The following is a 17,479-nucleotide window of genomic DNA, read 5'->3' as shown; positions in this document are numbered from 1 at the left end:
CCACAACCTACGCGAAAAGAAGACGCGGTGGTGCTCTACACCCATCTCGCGTTGTTGTTGTTGTTTTTCATTGCGTTTCTTCAGCCACGCGGGGCTCGGCAGAGAGATGAGCATGTGGACAGACCCGCCTGCATCTTTTGTTGTCTGTTTTTTTTTTCGTTCGTTCGTCTGTTGCCTGTTGCCTGTGGTGGTGGTGGTGGTTTATCCTTTTTTGTGTGTGTTGTGTTTTTTTCTCTTCCTCTCCTTCTCCCTCTCCCTCTCCCTCGCACGAAGACAATACATTTGTGCTTCGGCATGCTTGCGCGACGCTTGCGCGACACACCCACGCACATGCACAGGCACATACATACATACATGTAGGTAAGGCGTGTGTGTGTGTGTGTAGCCATACAGTCTTCGCCCGTAGTGTCTCTAATTCTGTAGGGTACGTTTTCCATTGCTTCATCACCGTTTTCGGTGTAGTGTTTCTTCTCGTTTAACGTGCAGTCCGTGTCTTTCTCAGCATCGCGTTCGAGTGAAAGTGTCGTCATGCAGCTTCCCCGTTCCCAGTTTTGTGAGGAAGCCGGCACGCCGATAGCTCACTGCGCCACCGGCGGTTTTGAACAGGTGGCACTGTCGACACGGATTGCGCAGCAAGACAGGCTTCCCACCACCACTACCATCACCGCCAATAAATATAAAACACACTCAAGACGGCGCAAGAATGTCTCATGGCACGTCTCGCGAGTCGCGTAATGCCTGCGTGGGCTCTCTCCCTCCGAAGAAGATGCTGGTGTTCTGCTCGACCAGTATCCCGGCGGCATTACTCCCATTGCCGCCAGTGGGACGTGTTTATGGTCCTGGCCACAAGCCCTGTGTGAAAAAAATCAATGTGAACCGCGCACTTAGCGACGTCGCAGCGGAAATTGTTGGCGTAAATGTTGGCAGGATGCTGAAAAGTGCATGCGGGCTAGCAGGCAGCAGCAGGAGTGCCCATCACGCTCTTTTCATCGCCCCACCGTCTCCCTCTCTCCCCCGGTGTCGAGACGTTCTGGCTAGCGATCTTTTAATCTACAAAAATTGCCATTCTCTCCGTTGTAGCATTGATTCTTGTGACTTTCTTGTCTTTTTCAAGCGATTTTACGTTGTCTCCGGTGTCTTCGCGGCGGGTTGCTGAGGAGTGTTGTGGGCGTCTGTGCGCACATGGTGTGGGGTGGTGCAAGGGCTGTGCTCAAACTGCCCATCTTGCGAGCGTCCACACGGGCGTGTGGTGGTGCCCGACAGCGGCCACTCTTACAGAACTCCCTCGCGCTGGCGAACTCATGGACACAGACTGCCTCGCACACCCGCGCATCTTTCTCTCTTGCGTGCCTTGAACCTTCAACCTTCCCCTATTTCCTTTCTCTCTCTCTGTCTTCTTCGGTGCCCGCCTCTCTCTCTCTCTCTGTCTGTGTGTGTGTGTGTGTGCGTGTGCGTATAGGCACTCCTTCGTGGTCTCTTGCCTATTATCTGAGGACATGAGCACCGGAGCGGGAGGGCGCGGGCGTGTGTTTTCCTTTTTCGTGTGCGTGTTATGCCGATTGCCAGGCCTTGCATACGTGTCGTGGAGCTGCACCTATACACGCATGCAAGCGCAACGATTCACACAAACCCCATGCTAGGAACGATGCGCGCGTGCAGCAGAACAAGCCCATGAAGTCAAGCCCGACATACCGAAACGGCGTGCCGCGCTCTCTTGGTCTTTCTTTGCCCCACTACTATCACCCGTCCCCGGTGATGGAGGCGGATATATGACCTTGAGCTCAACCATTCAAGACCTTCTCCCACAACGGCTGCGGCGGTTGCGGCTGTTGTTTGCGTGCTACTAACAAAGGCGCACAACAGCCATGAGAGGCAGAAAAGGGTGAGGAGCGATGCGCACCTCGACACACCGACAGGAGAACGGCCTTTTCAACGTCCGTTCTCGGCCGTGCAACCAGGTCGACACGCCACTCTACCCCCTCCCTCCCCCCGGCCCGTCACAGGCCCCATCGCGTGGTGCGAGGCAGCGGCGGACACGCCTTGCAGCAAAATGCCGACCCCGTCATCGGAGCACGGCCCCTGCCTCCAGCGCTACCCGCCCGCCTCGCAGGTTGCCTCACAGCCGCTCCCCCCATCATGCCGGGTGCCACGTGCTGCATCCCCCTCTCGGCGCGGCACAGGCTCCCGGCACCAGTAGGCAGCCATGGCCGCGTGGCGTACGTCGGAGTCACGCCGACGCTGCACCCGTCATACGAATCGTGCAAGCGTGTTCACGGTCGCATGCCGCTCCAACGCAACGCCATCCCACGGCCTCACCGCCAGCCTCAGTGGCGCTGCATCGCACTGAGCCCACACCCTTACGTCGCAGGTGCTCGACACTGTCACCACCAGAAGTGGTGCGGTGGCTGGCAGGGCGAAGAGGCTGCGCGGCTTCCTCCCCACAACGAGTGGGTGGCGATGGAGGTGTGTGGGGGCACCGGACCCTGGGATGCCACGCTGGGGTGTCCCCAGGTCGTGCTGAACACACAAGCAGGAAAGCCAAGAAAACAAGGAGCGAGCGGTCTTGTCTCCTTCCCTCCACCCCCCCCCCCGCCTTTGCTCTCACACTCTCATGATGTAGATGGTGTGTGTCACACAAGTGTTGTTAGTGGGTCCATTATCGGGAATGATGCAGGTGATGTGGCAGTGCAATTTCTCTTTTCGTGTGCTCCTGCACCTCTCTCTCCTTTGCCCCCTGCATTGCCCTTGCCTGTTGTTTGCTTGGTTGATACGGTGCCGATGAGGGTGGCGTGGACATCGTTGATTTCGGTGGTGGTGGTAGTAGTAGTGGTCGTTACTGTGGAGTGTTCATCTCTCTCGGCCTCGGGTGCCTGCACCTCACTGCCTGTTGTGTGAGTATTCGTTACTGCTTTGTGCCTCCAGGGACAGTTGTGTAGATGTGCATGCTCTCTCTCTCTCGTTTTTTGTGATCCCGAGGTCTACGCGACGCACCCCAACAGAAGAAGGAGCGAAACCGTGTGCGTTGTTGTGGCTGCCAGCGGATGTGTGTGTGTGTGTGTGTGTGTGTGTGTGTGTAGGTGTTATAGTCGCTCTCATCTTCTGCGGCTCTCTCTTTGAATCGCCTGCTCGCCGTCTTCGATAGCGCCTCGTGTCGTACGGCGTTCCCCCTTCCCCCTTCCCCCAAGCTCGCCGCCACGACGAGCAAACACGGAAACACCGCGAGGCACCCGCAGCCGCAAAGGAAAACGTCACATTACCAGGGCACCGCGAAGGCGCACAGGGAGGGGAGGCTCGTCTGCAGAGGGGCAAGTCGCTCACGCAGCCTCCCCTCCCTCACCTTCCACTCTGATGCTTACTCCTCATGGGCCTTGGTTGGGGTGGCGCTGATGTGGAAGGCGGATTTCGAAGACGCACGAGTTTGCCGCGAAGTGTCTGAAGCCTGGCGGCGTGTGCGTGAGGGGCGGAATGGTGGTGGTGCGTGGGGCGGGCAAGCACAATGCTCAAGGTGCGCCAAGCGTCACCCCCGAGCCTCCCCGTCACTCACCTCTCTACCGCCTGCCCACCCACCAACCCCCCCTTCACCGAGACTGCGCAAGGAAAACAACAGTAAAGGTGGTCGGCTTTCGATTGAAGGGCGCAGCGCTCGTCACACCATATCTTAGGTGAACAATCGAAGCACAACAAGAGACGACGAACACAAAAAGGGGATCGAAGAAGGCATCAGGATCGCAACATTCCAGCAGCCACCACCACACACGTCAAACCCGCGTCACCCTGTGACAGACTCTGCGCGTACGACGTGTGTCCTCCTCGACCGCTCTCTTGCCTTCTGTCGTTGCGGACTTTCTCCCTTGTGCACTCTGGCATCCTTTTAGCTGTGCTCACGGCTCATCTCTCTTCAACTGGTCTTGGTCACGTGCAGTCGCACGCGTACGAGAAAATAACATTCCAAAACAAAAAAGAAACCAATGGAGCTGGCTGCGCCGAGCATTACCGTGACTGCCGCGTCGCTGACGGCGTCGTCACCCTCTCTCCCAAATCCTTTCATGTGGGCCCATCACTACATCACTAGCTTCAAGGGCGGCAAGGCACACCAGTGGATGTGCGCATCACCCCACATTCCGCTCCTGATCGTCGCCGGCTATTTTTTGCTCGTACATGCCGGGCCGCGCGTGTTCTCACGCCTGCTCGGAGACAAGCCGATGCCGGGGCTGACCCCCATCGTTGCAATTTGGAATTTGTTCTTCAGCATCGCCTCCACGATCGGCTTCTGCTACTGTGCGCCGTTCCTGTTTCGTGTCTTGATCATGACGAACCGCGAACTGCCGGGACTCGCACCGAAGAAGGACCGCACAACGGGCGAGTGGGACCAGCACCCCCACGTCCGTGGGGGTCTGTTCACCTCTCTGTGCTACTGGAACCGCAACATCTTCGAGGACGGCGCCACCGCCTTCTGGGTCCTCATCTTCAACCTGAGCAAGATCGTCGAACTGATGGACACCGTGTTCCTGCTGCTCAGGCACAAGCCGGTCCCCTTCATTCACTGGTACCATCACGCCTCCGTCATGCTCTTCTGCTGGCACGCGCATGTCTCCGGCATCAGCAACGGGCTGGGTTTCGCGGTGATGAACATGTTGGTGCACTCCATCATGTACTTCTACTACTTCATGTGCGCGTGCGGGCAGCGTAATCTGGTGCGCCCCTTCGCGTCGATGGTGACCCTTCTGCAGATTGCGCAGATGTTCGCTGGGATGGCGCTCATCCTGTACACGACGCGGCTGTACGTGACGCACCCCGGCGGCTGCGACACGAGCGCGTCGTCGCTGGCCTTCGGCACGGTCATGTACCTCTCCTACATTATCCTCTTCGTGAAGCTTTTCCGAGACAACTATGTGCTGCAGAAGCGCGACGGTCGCGAGAGGCGGCTCGATGCGAAGGTGGGCTAATAGGGAGGGGAGCAACAAGCTGAAACCGAGGAGAGAGTCGGCACAGCAGCACCACCCGCCAGTGTGCGACTCACGGAAGCGGCCGAAGCAGCGGCAGCTCGCATGCGTGCTTGTTTGTGCGTAGTGTGCACATTGCAGCGAAACAAAAATAAAAGCACAAGAAAGTCCAACGGTGCATGTCTGCTGCGGTGTTTCGACGGTTTCCCCTCTTTTCTCGTGTCCTGTGCCCCTCCCACATCATTGTTATTGTTTCGCTTCTTCCGTCTTGCTTTCGAGCGTATGTGCACAGACTGTGATTTCTTTGTGGTTTACGCCCATGTATATATATATATATGGGGGTGTTGATGTCCATGTGTTTGTTTGTTGTTTGTTTGCTCGGAGGTGCTCATTTCTGCTGTGGCTTGTAGGCCTGTTGTTTGTTTGGAGGAGTTCGTTTCTTTTTTGTTGTTGTTCATTCCTCTCTCTCTCTCTCTCTCTCTCGTTGCTCTCGCGTTTTCAATTTTGATGAGGTCGCAAAAGGAGAAAAGGCAAGCGAAGGGAGTGGGAGAGGGGGGGGGCAACAGCGCACGCGGGGAGACGCCACGTAACGGAATGAGATAATGACCCCCTTTGTTTTCTTTTTTTTTATCCGGCTACTGTCCTAGGTGCGATGAAAAGACCTAAGAATGCTCTCCAGATGATGGTAAGCGCAAGGAAACGTGTGTTGTTTGTTTTACTTTTCCTCGCCCTCTCCCACTCTTCCTTTTCTTGTCCCTCTACTTGAGTTTCTGTGTGCCTGCTCTCTCTCTCTCTCTCTCCCTACCTCTCCTCTCCCTCTCACCCATGGGACCGCTGAGTGTCGCCCGTTCCTTCTATTGTTGTTTTCCGCACATACACATATATATTCATGTCTTGGTCTGATGAGAAAGTCAAAGAGCGCGTAAAATGGGGTGGTGCTGGTGGTGGTGCTGCTGCTGCTGCCTGTGTGTGTGTGTGTGTGTGTGTGTGTGTGTGTGTGTGTGTGTGTGTCTTGGGCTGAAGTGGTGCAAAGGAGGTGCATGGGGTGCAGTGTGGGGCCGTTTGTAGGTATGACGACCCTCCCTCCACCCAAGTCTCTCTGCACTCTCTTTATCCCGAGCCCTTTTCCCCCCTCCCCCTCTCCCCTCTCTCTGCCTCGCGTCCCGTACTCACGAGGACACAACATCTGCGCTTGCGTAGATCGGCGCGCATCCCTGTACGCACAAAAGGCATTCGGTTTTTTTTTGTTATCGTTTTTTTTTTTGCTTTCTATGAGCGGATGTGGTGGGAGAGGACCGCCTGTGTGTGCGTCTGTTTTGCCGGTGTTGTTTTAGCGACATGCCAGGAAGCAACGCGCGCATCTCTTGTTTGGAAACTCCGAATTGAGATGAGCACCGTCGACCAAATCGCCGATCTCGACTTTTACCAAGAACATACACGCGCCATAACGGAGAAAAGCCCAGGAGGGGCACACACACACACACAAATATATGCCAGCTTGTATGCATGCATACGTGTACATCTATACACATATATACACATATATATACGTGTATGTGTGCTTCCTCATGGACAGCGGTGACGCCGGGCAACTTGTTGTCCTCCTCAACGCCTTCTCCGTACACATCATTACGTTCTCGCCTTCTCTCTCCCTCTCTATCTGTCCGTCTCCCAAACCACTTCACTGACACTGAATAATCACAACCAACACGTACAGGCACGTACACTGGCGACACCACCACCAGTTCGCGGTGTTTATCTTCATCAAAATAGTAGCCGTCTCCATATCCCTCTCTCTCTCTCTCTCTGCGCCTCGGGAGTTTCGCGCAAAGTAATTGGCGAGCTTTCTCTTGCTCCTCTCCGTATCGTCAACCAACTCCCCTCGCTCCTCCTCTTCTATAAGGCACATAAGGCAGCCACATTCATAACAGTGCATATTTGTGGCTCCAAGGCGCACGAATACACGCAGAAAAAGAAAAGAAATAACCAGTGGAAGTGGCCGAAGCTTCAACCGAATACGTTTGGCACTGTCCTCAACTGCCTCGACGCATTTTGATTCGTTGACGCTGCATCGTGTGTCTCCCCACCCACCCCCCGACCCCCCCCCACGCTGCCCTTAGTGCTATGCTCCTTCTCTTGTTTGCCGTCACGTTCGTGTGAGCTCACCTTTATACTTGTTTGTGTGTGTGTGTACACGCCTTTACTGTGATCGCACCCCTCCACACACACACACACACACACACACACTCACTTGCTCCCTCTCTCAAGTTTTTCGCTGCGTTTGCGCTTGTTGAGTTCGAGCTGTGCTCACCCCACCCCACCCCTGACCCTCTCCCTGTGACAAAGTCATTGAAGGCACCCTGACTTCCTCGCCCAAGTGCACAGGTGCATGAGTGTCCATCTTTGTCGCGAGAAGAAAACCGCGTCTTTACCGATCTCCGTGTATGTGTGTGTGTGTGTGTATGTGTGAGGAAGGGCCTTCTGCCTTCTTTTTCTCGGTGTATTTTTTTTTGTTTGTTTCATTGCGTCTTCTTAGAGATTCGTCTTCTCGTTCCTCTGCGTTTTCCGTCCTCTCCCCATCCCTTCTGCCTCCCTTGCAACATTGCTGAGCGCGTTTCTTTTCTTTTGATTTCGCTTACGGTGTGTCTTTCTTCGTCCAGTCGGTAGTGTTGCGCTGTGGTTGTGTGTTTCCATTTTTTGTTGTTGTCGAGGGGGAGGGGGGTCTGAGTGCCCGTGGAAATACGCCTTGTTGCTTATATACATATATATATATATATGTACATACGCATATTTTTTCGTTTTTCCTCTCCCCCCCCCTCTCCACTCCAGTCCGATCATACCTAGTCACCCACAAAACCCCTCGTTCTTCCCTTCAGCCCCTTTTTCTGCGTTTGCGGTGGTTTGGTGTTTTGTTTATTCTTCCTCAAGCTTCCTCGTTTTACATTTTACGTCGGGCGGGAAGGAGTCGCTCTCCGCATCTGAAACGCCCCCTCCCCCCTCCCCCATACCCAAACACACATAGCCGCCCTCCTTTCCCCGCGTGCGTGGGGCTCCCTCTTTTTCGTTGCGTTTGTACGACCCGCCTCCTCCCGCCTCTTTTTGTTTGAGTGGCTGTGTGTTGACCTCGTGGGTGTTGGTGGTAGTGATACTGTTGGTGTTGGTGGAGGGCGTTTGTTTTGCTGTGTGTGTATATATATATTGTTGTTGTCGGGGGGAAGGCAGGCAGGCAGAGGTCTCTTGACCTCTCGCAAGCTTCTCTCTTTTTTGCTGCTGGTGTTATAACAGTGTTGTCTTCTCGCACGTTTGCAGACACACGCGCACACGCACATCTTTCAAACACACACACAAACAAAACGAGCTCTCTCTCTCTCTCTCTGTATATCACAGCCGTTGTACCTTGTTAATCTTGTGTGTGTGTGTGTGTGCTTTCTTCGCTCCAGTTAAAATAACAAGTGTGCTCGCCGCCGCCGTCGTCACCACCACCCACTCTCCATCCCGCCTCCTCTGCTGGTGTTCTCCTCACTTGCTTTTTTTTTGGTATTTGTATCGCTACATAATCTTTCTGCTGTTTCGTGCTTCAGCGGTCGACTGCGCCCACGCGGCTCTCCTCTCAGCAGCGTCAACCGCCCATCTAACCACGTTCTTCACACTGGCAGACCGAAAAAAACGCAAACGTATCACACACGCAAACGTATCACACACGCAAACGTATCACACTCCACCCCCCCCCACCCCCCCACACCCCACACTCCACCCCCGACACCCCCCACACACCCCACCCCCTCTTCTCCCCTCCTCCCTGTGCTTTACTCGCGGCGCTTTTCATCTTATATCTGCATTGATAAGTTTCCTTTGCTATTTATTTTGTTTTTTTTTGTGTGTGTGTGTGTTGTTGTTTGCTTGTTTGCTTGTTTGTTTTACTGGGGTGTGCGCTCCTTCCTCGTCGTCCAGAGGCGTGTGCGCGTGGGCGTTTTGGTTTTTCTTCCTTGTGTTCGCCAGCGTGTCTCAACTCCGTTGTTAGCTTGTCGTGATCGAGTGCACGCTTTCGTATGGGCTACTCACCCCAGTCAGTGCCACCGATCTACCATCCATCCCTCCCTCCTTCCCTCCCTCCCCACATTGCCCCTCCCGTCTCTCTGTCGCTATCGCTCTACTCCCTGTGACGCCTTCTCGCATACTTCCCTTTAGCCGTCGCACTGTGCGTCGAGAAGATACGCTAAAGTAACAAGCAAGGCAGCTCCGATCGTGCCCGTTCTTGTGTAATTTCTCTCTCTCTTTTCTTCGCGGATCCCTCGTGACTCTTTTTTTTTCGTTGCCCCCTCCCTCCCTCCCCCTATCCTCTCCTCCCTCGCCTCACCCGCCGTCCTCTGTGGCCCTTGATATGCGAGATGCTCAATCCATTCCGCTACCTTGACGACTTCCGTGGCGATGCCGTGTGTGCGTGGATGCGCGCAAACCTGGAGATTCCCTCCGTCGTCACCGTGCTCTACATTGTGATGGTGCTGTACGTGCCGCGCACCTTCATGAAGCACCGCCCCGCGTACAACCTGCGCGCCCTGAACCTCATTTGGAATTTGGGTCTGTCGCTCTTCTCGTGCTGCGGCGCCTATTACTGCCTTCCAGAGGTGTTCAAGTCGCTGTTCATCTCTGAGTTCACTGTGAGAAACTTCTCCAAAGGTGAAACGGTCACCCTGCACGGCAGCTTCTACAAGGGTGTGTGCGGGTGGAATGCCGATGTGTTCTACGATGGCCCCGTCGGTGCCTTCTTATGCCTCTTCATCCTCAGCAAGATCCCTGAGATGATCGACACCGCCTTCCTTGTCTTTCAGAAGAAGCGCGTCATCTTCCTCCACTGGTATCACCACGTCACCGTCATGCTGTACTGCTGGCACTCGTACATGTACAAGATCTCCGGTGGCCTCGTGTTCGCTGGCATGAACTACGGCGTGCACTCCATCATGTACTTCTACTACTTCATCTGCACCTGCGGGTACCGCAAGTACGTGCGCCCCTTTGCATCCCTTATCACCTTCCTCCAGATTGCGCAGATGGTGGTGGGGATGTTCACCGAGGTCTACACGTTATACCACATGTATGTATCTGGAAAGGGGTGTCAGTCGAACGCGACGAACGCACGCGTTGGGCTGATGATGTACATGTCCTACTTCATCCTCTTCAGCAAGCTCTTCTACGAGAGTTACCTGAGGAGAGGCAAGAAACATGGCAGCATGGTAGCTTCCACGGGGACTGGCCACCAGTGCAAGCGCCTCTTGTGTACTGGACAAGCTGTGGCCACCGTTAAGGGGGCCTCTGACGACACCCTTGCCTCTGATGCTGCGCCCTCGATGCTGGCCAAGCAGGTGCCCGACGTATACCAGGTAAAAAGGCGTCACAAATACATAGAGGTCAAGAAGAAGAACGACACTAACTGTAAAGTAGCCACGGACTCTCCAGATCGTGAAATCCTGTAAGCGCGCTAACGCCGACGCATGTGCAGATCCGTTCCAGCAGCGACGCAAGGTGCACACATGCGACTCTCTCCGCTTAGTCGCACGACGACGTTGGCGCGAGTCCTCCTCGTCCGCACGCATCCGCAGCACGCAGATGCACACGCACACACGCAAACAAAAAAAAATTACGTTTCACGATCTTCTCTTTCGGTCAACTTTCAACTAAGCCCAGCAGCCACCTCTGGTGGTGACAGTGTCGAGCACCTGCGACGTAAGGGTGTGGGCTCAGTGCGATGCAGCGCCACTGAGGCTGGCGGTGAGGCCGTGGGATGGCGTTGCGTTGGAGCGGCATGCGACCGTGAACACGCTTGCACGATTCGTATGACGGGTGCAGCGTCGGCGTGACTCCGACGTACGCCACGCGGCCATGGCTGCCTACTGGTGCCGGGAGCCTGTGCCGCGCCGAGAGGGGGATGCAGCACGTGGCACCCGGCATGATGGGGGGAGCGGCTGTGAGGCAACCTGCGAGGCGGGCGGGTAGCGCTGGAGGCAGGGGCCGTGCTCCGATGACGGGGTCGGCATTTTGCTGCAAGGCGTGTCCGCCGCTGCCTCGCACCACGCGATGGAGCCTGTGACGGGCCGGGGGGAGGGAGGGGGTAGAGTGGCGTGTCGACCTGGTTGCACGGCCGAGAACGGACGTTGAAAAGGCCGTTCTCCTGTCGGTGTGTCGAGGTGCGCATCGCTCTAGCGTTCTTTGCGGGTAGCGTGGCGATGTCGGCGCTGGCGTGGATGTCTTGCCCGCCCGTCCCCGCTGTTACGCCGACACAGTTGTTTTTTTTCTTTTGGTTATTTGTTGGTGTTATTATCATTGCTGTCATTAGTTGCTCCGGCTGCCTGTTGTGTCTCTCTTTATAGCGTGTCTTTGCCTTAATCTCCACCCCTTATATATGTTACGCCTCATTTTTCTGAACTCGCCAGATATCGCCACATGCGGGTCAGTGAGTGTATGTGTGTGTGTGTGTGTGTGTCTCAGGTATGGCTGCAAAACGGCTGCTGGACTCTAGCGAAGAATTCGGATTCGCATTGTTGTTGGTGCCGTACCTCTTCGCTGCGCACACAGAGACAGACACACACGCGCATTTATTTTCTTTCTCCTCCATACATTCTCTATATACTACTGCGCTGTCCTGCGGAGGGAGGCGCGGACGGGACGCTTGGCCGGCCCATCCAACGCGGCGCGCGTGTTTCCGTTTCCCCTGTGTCTTCAAGATCTATTTGTACCCCTCCCCCTCATATGCGTTTTTTTTCTCGTTTGTGCTTTTGTGTTTCTGAGCAACGACATGAGCACGTGCCCATGGTGCAGACGCGCGTGCGGGTGCGTGAGCTCCAGGAAGCCAGAGAAAGAGAGGCGGCGGAGGAAGAGGCAGCGACCGAGACTCGGCCGCAGTCGAAGCATTGGTAGCTGCCGCGCGAGCACACAGACACGCATGCACGCAAGGAGTGGTTGTGTTGGTGCGCCCCGCTGCTTTGTGCCTGTATGCGAGTCGTTCTCTCTCTGTGGTTGTCTTCCTTGGCTGAAGGGTGGCGCTGTTTGCGCAAGCGCGATCGCGCACCACGAGGAAGACGCCAGTGGTGGTGATTCACAACCTCGCGAAGGACGTCAGAGCATCGACTTCATTGGTGCTGTGGCTCTTCTCTTCGTGTCTGTGCGTGACCTCTCCTCCTTCCATGTTGACCCTCACGCCGACCCGCTGATCGGATACGACACTCCGTTTGTGTCCCGCCCCTCCGTGTACGTCGAAGCTGGAGTAGGCGAAGTAGATGAGAAAGTCTGCGGGTTATGGCCATGTATGCCACCATCAGTCTGTCGGCTTACGCGCTCTTGCGGTGCCGCCTCGCCCACTGGGGCTCCCTTTTCTCCATCATGCAAGTTGCTATGCTCGTTTGTTGGTGTCTTCGGTCGGTCGTTGCTGTTTTGGTAATGCCGCCCCACTCACTCAGCGACTGCGCCGTGTGTCTGTGGTGGCCTGTGTGACCTCCACGGCTTCCACCTCTCCCCGTGTCGTGCGCTTTTGTCGTCTGCCGTCTGCCGTGCACGTGCCCGGACGACCTGGGGACACCCCAGCGTGGCATCCCAGGGTCCGGTGCCCCCACACACCTCCATCGCCACCCACTCGTTGTGGGGAGGAAGCCGCGCAGCCTCTTCGCCCTGCCAGCCACCGCACCACTTCTGGTGGTGACAGTGTCGAGCACCTGCGACGTAAGGGTGTGGGCTCAGTGCGATGCAGCGCCACTGAGGCTGGCGGTGAGGCCGTGGGATGGCGTTGCGTTGGAGCGGCATGCGACCGTGAACACGCTTGCACGATTCGTATGACGGGTGCAGCGTCGGCGTGACTCCGACGTACGCCACGCGGCCATGGCTGCCTACTGGTGCCGGGAGCCTGTGCCGCGCCGAGAGGGGGATGCAGCACGTGGCACCCGGCATGATGGGGGGAGCGGCTGTGAGGCAACCTGCGAGGCGGGCGGGTAGCGCTGGAGGCAGGGGCCGTGCTCCGATGACGGGGTCGGCATTTTGCTGCAAGGCGTGTCCGCCGCTGCCTCGCACCACGCGATGGAGCCTGTGACGGGCCGGGGGGAGGGAGGGGGTAGAGTGGCGTGTCGACCTGGTTGCACGGCCGAGAACGGATACGTTGAAAAGGCCGTTCTCCTGTCGGTGTGTCGAGGTGCGCATCGCTGCAGACACTGCCCCCGCCTCTCCCTTCTCCGCTCTCTCTTTCTCTCGTTGTGTGTGTGCTCGCCTTTCGAAGGCCGCATTCACTGCGGTCGACCGCTGTTTTCCCGTCTTTCTCCGTTTCCTTTGGCGGTGCCGTTTTGTGATCCCGGTGTATGGAGGACGCGGCGTGGGCTGTGAGGTCGATCTCCATGTTTGCATGTGTATGTGTGTGTGTGGGATGGGTGGGTGATGATGATGACGGAGGGGGTCGTTTCTCTTTTACGAGCATGACCAGCGCTTAAAAAGATCGAAACGAAGCGCGAGTGTGGGTGGGGGCGATCGGGACGGGTGACGCAGAGACGGCGCTCTCGTATGGAGCTGCGTTGTCGGTCGAGTCTTCTCTCCGTGGAAGAGCGTGTCTACCGCATCGGCAGTAGCAGTGGCGGCAGGATGCTGTTGACCGGGCGACGGGGCCCTTGTCGCTGAGGTAGCGATAGCTATGTGGGCACCCCCTTTCACCTCCGATACCACAGCTGAGGCGCATGTGCTCATTTTTTGCTACGGGCGCCGCGTGCATGAAAGCGAGGCATCCTACTAATGCGTCCCTCTCTCTCTCTCCATCCTTCTCTCCTTGTGACACAGACATGCCAGCGCCAACTGCAAACACTACACTCTCCCAGTGCCGTTTCTCTTACTCTTTTCGCCAGCACGAACGCACACGCACACACGCGTGGTGGTAGCAGTAGCAGACTTTGCCCCCCCCGCCCCCTCCCCATCCTCCACCCCCTCCCGTACATCTTTTTCAGCAGGCAAGCGAAGAAAATGGTGCAGTTTCTCGAATCCTTCAGGTGCGACAATGTCTGCCAGTGGATGGCCGACCACATCGAGGTGCCAGTTCTGATTGTGGGCCTGTACATGGTGATGGTGTTGTACATTCCTGACGCGTACATGAAAAACCGCGAGCCCTTCGATCTGCGCCAGCTGAACATGGCGTGGAACCTTCTGCTGACCGTCTTCTCCATCTGCGGCGCCTATTACTGCCTCCCGCAGCTGTATCGCACGATCTTTGTGCCGGAGTTCACCGTGCACGACTACACCAACGGTGGCGATATCCAGTGGAAAGGAGGCGTGTACAACGCGTTTTGCAACTGGAACAACAACATCTTCTACGATGGCCCCGTCGGTGCCTTCTTATGCCTCTTCATCCTCAGCAAGATCCCTGAGATGATCGACACCGCCTTCCTTGTCTTTCAGAAGAAGCGCGTCATCTTCCTCCACTGGTATCACCACGTCACCGTCATGCTGTACTGCTGGCACTCGTACATGTACAAGATCTCCGGTGGCCTCGTGTTCGCTGGCATGAACTACGGCGTGCACTCCATCATGTACTTCTACTACTTCATCTGCTCCTGCGGGTACCGCAAGTACGTGCGCCCCAGTGCATCCCTTATCACCTTCCTCCAGATTGCGCAGATGGTGGTCGGGATGTTCACCGAGGTCTACACGCTGCACATCCTCTACTTCACGAATAGGCGCTGCGACTCGAACGCGACGAATGCGCGGCTGGGCTTCATGATGTACATGTCCTACTTCATCCTCTTCAGCAAGCTCTTCTACGAGAGTTACCTGAAGCCCGCGCCGCCGCGCTCGGCTGCCGCGAAGCATAATGATGCCACCGCTGTCCCGAACGGCGAGCCAGCAGCAGTGAAGAAGGCTCAATAGAAGTACAAGCCGGGGCCTCCTCGCCTTCCATGCAATCCCTCTCGCTCGTCTCAGTAAATTGCGTCATGCGCGGTGCCCACCTTGGCCCTCCGCTCCGCACTTGTGCGGATAACTCAGAGGCGGCACGGGAGGCTCCCCTCCGCCAACTGGCCTCTCTCCGCCCCCACCCCTTGCGTGCACACCTTACCCGCACTCCCTCGCGGCGGTGGCTTGGATTCGCTTTTATGGAATGAACAGGCGGAACGCGTGTATGCAAGTCCCACTTGTTCATCCCGGATGTCACGCGGGGAAGGGTGTGATGGCGTGGGTGCCGTGGGGCTTGGAGGGCGACAAAAAAGGCTCGGCCGTGTCTGCAGTGGCAGCGGGTATCCGTGGCCAGGGGGCAATGAGGAAACGAGTGATGTGTGCGGGGAGCGACGGACGAGAGACGGGCCAACTCGCCGCGAAGGCGGCAGAGATCAGGGCAAAGGCGAGGGACGAGGCGAATCGAAGTTATGTGTTTCTCATTCTTGTTTTTCTCTTGTCTTTTCCCTCCCACCCGCTGTCACGCCTCCTTCACGATAAGGACGTTGATGCCAGCATCACCCAAAATTCACTTCTCCCTCTTTCTCTGTTTTCTCTTTTTTGTGTCCGTGCACGTGCCCGGACGACCTGGGGACACCCCAGCGTGGCATCCCAGGGTCCGGTGCCCCCACACACCTCCATCGCCACCCACTCGTTGTGGGGAGGAAGCCGCGCAGCCTCTTCGCCCTGCCAGCCACCGCACCACTTCTGGTGGTGACAGTGTCGAGCACCTGCGACGTAAGGGTGTGGGCTCAGTGCGATGCAGCGCCACTGAGGCTGGCGGTGAGGCCGTGGGATGGCGTTGCGTTGGAGCGGCATGCGACCGTGAACACGCTTGCACGATTCGTATGACGGGTGCAGCGTCGGCGTGACTCCGACGTACGCCACGCGGCCATGGCTGCCTACTGGTGCCGGGAGCCTGTGCCGCGCCGAGAGGGGGATGCAGCACGTGGCACCCGGCATGATGGGGGGAGCGGCTGTGAGGCAACCTGCGAGGCGGGCGGGTAGCGCTGGAGGCAGGGGCCGTGCTCCGATGACGGGGTCGGCATTTTGCTGCAAGGCGTGTCCGCCGCTGCCTCGCACCACGCGATGGGGCCTGTGACGGGCCGGGGGGAGGGAGGGGGTAGAGTGGCGTGTCGACCTGGTTGCACGGCCGAGAACGGACGTTGAAAAGGCCGTTCTCCTGTCGGTGTGTCGAGGTGCGCATCGCTCTAGCGTTCTTTGCGGGTAGCGTGGCGATGTCGGCGCTGGCGTGGATGTCTTGCCCGCCCGTCCCCGCTGTTACGCCGACACAGTTGTTTTTTTTCTTTTGGTTATTTGTTGGTGTTATTATCATTGCTGTCATTAGTTGCTCCGGCTGCCTGTTGTGTCTCTCTTTATAGCGTGTCTTTGCCTTAATCTCCACCCCTTATATATGTTACGCCTCATTTTTCTGAACTCGCCAGATATCGCCACATGCGGGTCAGTGAGTGTATGTGTGTGTGTGTGTGTGTGTCTCAGGTATGGCTGCAAAACGGCTGCTGGACTCTAGCGAAGAATTCGGATTCGCATTGTTGTTGGTGCCGTACCTCTTCGCTGCGCACACAGAGACAGACACACACGCGCATTTATTTTCTTTCTCCTCCATACATTCTCTATATACTACTGCGCTGTCCTGCGGAGGGAGGCGCGGACGGGACGCTTGGCCGGCCCATCCAACGCGGCGCGCGTGTTTCCGTTTCCCCTGTGTCTTCAAGATCTATTTATGCCCCTCCCCCTCATATGCGTTTTTTTTCTCGTTTGTGCTTTTGTGTTTCTGAGCAACGACATGAGCACGTGCCCATGGTGCAGACGCGCGTGCGGGTGCGTGAGCTCCAGGAAGCCAGAGAAAGAGAGGCGGCGGAGGAAGAGGCAGCGACCGAGACTCGGCCGCAGTCGAAGCATTGGTAGCTGCCGCACGAGCACACAGACACGCATGCACGCAAGGAGTGGTTGTGTTGGTGCGCCCCGCTGCTTTGTGCCTGTATGCGAGTCGTTCTCTCTCTGTGGTTGTCTTCCTTGGCTGAAGGGTGGCGCTGTTTGCGCAAGCGCGATCGCGCACCACGAGGAAGACGCCAGTGGTGGTGATTCACAACCTCGCGAAGGACGTCAGAGCATCGACTTCATTGGTGCTGTGGCTCTTCTCTTCGTGTCTGTGCGTGACCTCTCCTCCTTCCATGTTGACCCTCACGCCGACCCGCTGATCGGATACGACACTCCGTTTGTGTCCCGCCCCTCCGTGTACGTCGAAGCTGGAGTAGGCGAAGTAGATGAGAAAGTCTGCGGGTTATGGTCATGTATGCCACCATCAGTCTGTCGGCTTACGCGCTCTTGCGGTGCCGCCTCGCCCACTGGGGCTCCCTTTTCTCCATCATGCAAGTTGCTATGCTCGTTTGTTGGTGTCTTCGGTCGGTCGTTGCTGTTTTGGTAATGCCGCCCCACTCACTCAGCGACTGCGCCGTGTGTCTGTGGTGGCCTGTGTGACCTCCACGGCTTCCACCTCTCCCCGTGTCGTGCGCTTTTGTCGTCTGCCGTCTGCCGTGCACGTGCCCGGACGACCTGGGGACACC

General features: G+C 56.9%; 3 protein-coding genes across 3 annotated transcripts; all 3 read left to right on the top strand.

Annotated features, from left to right (window-relative positions):
- Positions 1-3,968: 3,968 nt before the first annotated feature.
- ELO3.3 (putative fatty acid elongase) lies at positions 3,969-4,946 on the top strand (the record flags this gene model as incomplete). Its single annotated transcript, XM_001687618.1, has 1 exon — positions 3,969-4,946. One exon carries the CDS (start codon positions 3,969-3,971, stop codon positions 4,944-4,946), a length of 978 nt encoding a protein of 325 aa, XP_001687670.1.
- A 4,385-nt stretch (positions 4,947-9,331) lies between these two features.
- On the top strand, positions 9,332-10,414 carry ELO3.2 (beta-ketoacyl-CoA synthase; the record flags this gene model as incomplete). The annotated part of the gene is made up of 1 exon (XM_001687617.1): positions 9,332-10,414. The coding sequence occupies one exon, from the start codon at positions 9,332-9,334 to the stop codon at positions 10,412-10,414; it is 1,083 nt and encodes a 360-aa protein (XP_001687669.1).
- Positions 10,415-13,928: 3,514 nt separating this feature from the next.
- Positions 13,929-14,828, top strand: ELO3.1 (beta-ketoacyl-CoA synthase; the record flags this gene model as incomplete). The annotated part of the gene is made up of 1 exon (XM_001687616.2): positions 13,929-14,828. The coding sequence occupies one exon, from the start codon at positions 13,929-13,931 to the stop codon at positions 14,826-14,828; it is 900 nt and encodes a 299-aa protein (XP_001687668.2).
- Between the last annotated feature and the right edge of the window lie 2,651 nt (positions 14,829-17,479).

The sequence above is a fragment of the Leishmania major genome, chromosome 14, assembly GCF_000002725.2.
Source record: "Leishmania major strain Friedlin complete genome, chromosome 14".
Lineage (NCBI taxonomy): Eukaryota > Euglenozoa > Kinetoplastea > Trypanosomatida > Trypanosomatidae > Leishmania > Leishmania major.
This window is presented reverse-complemented; position numbering and strand designations above follow the sequence as displayed.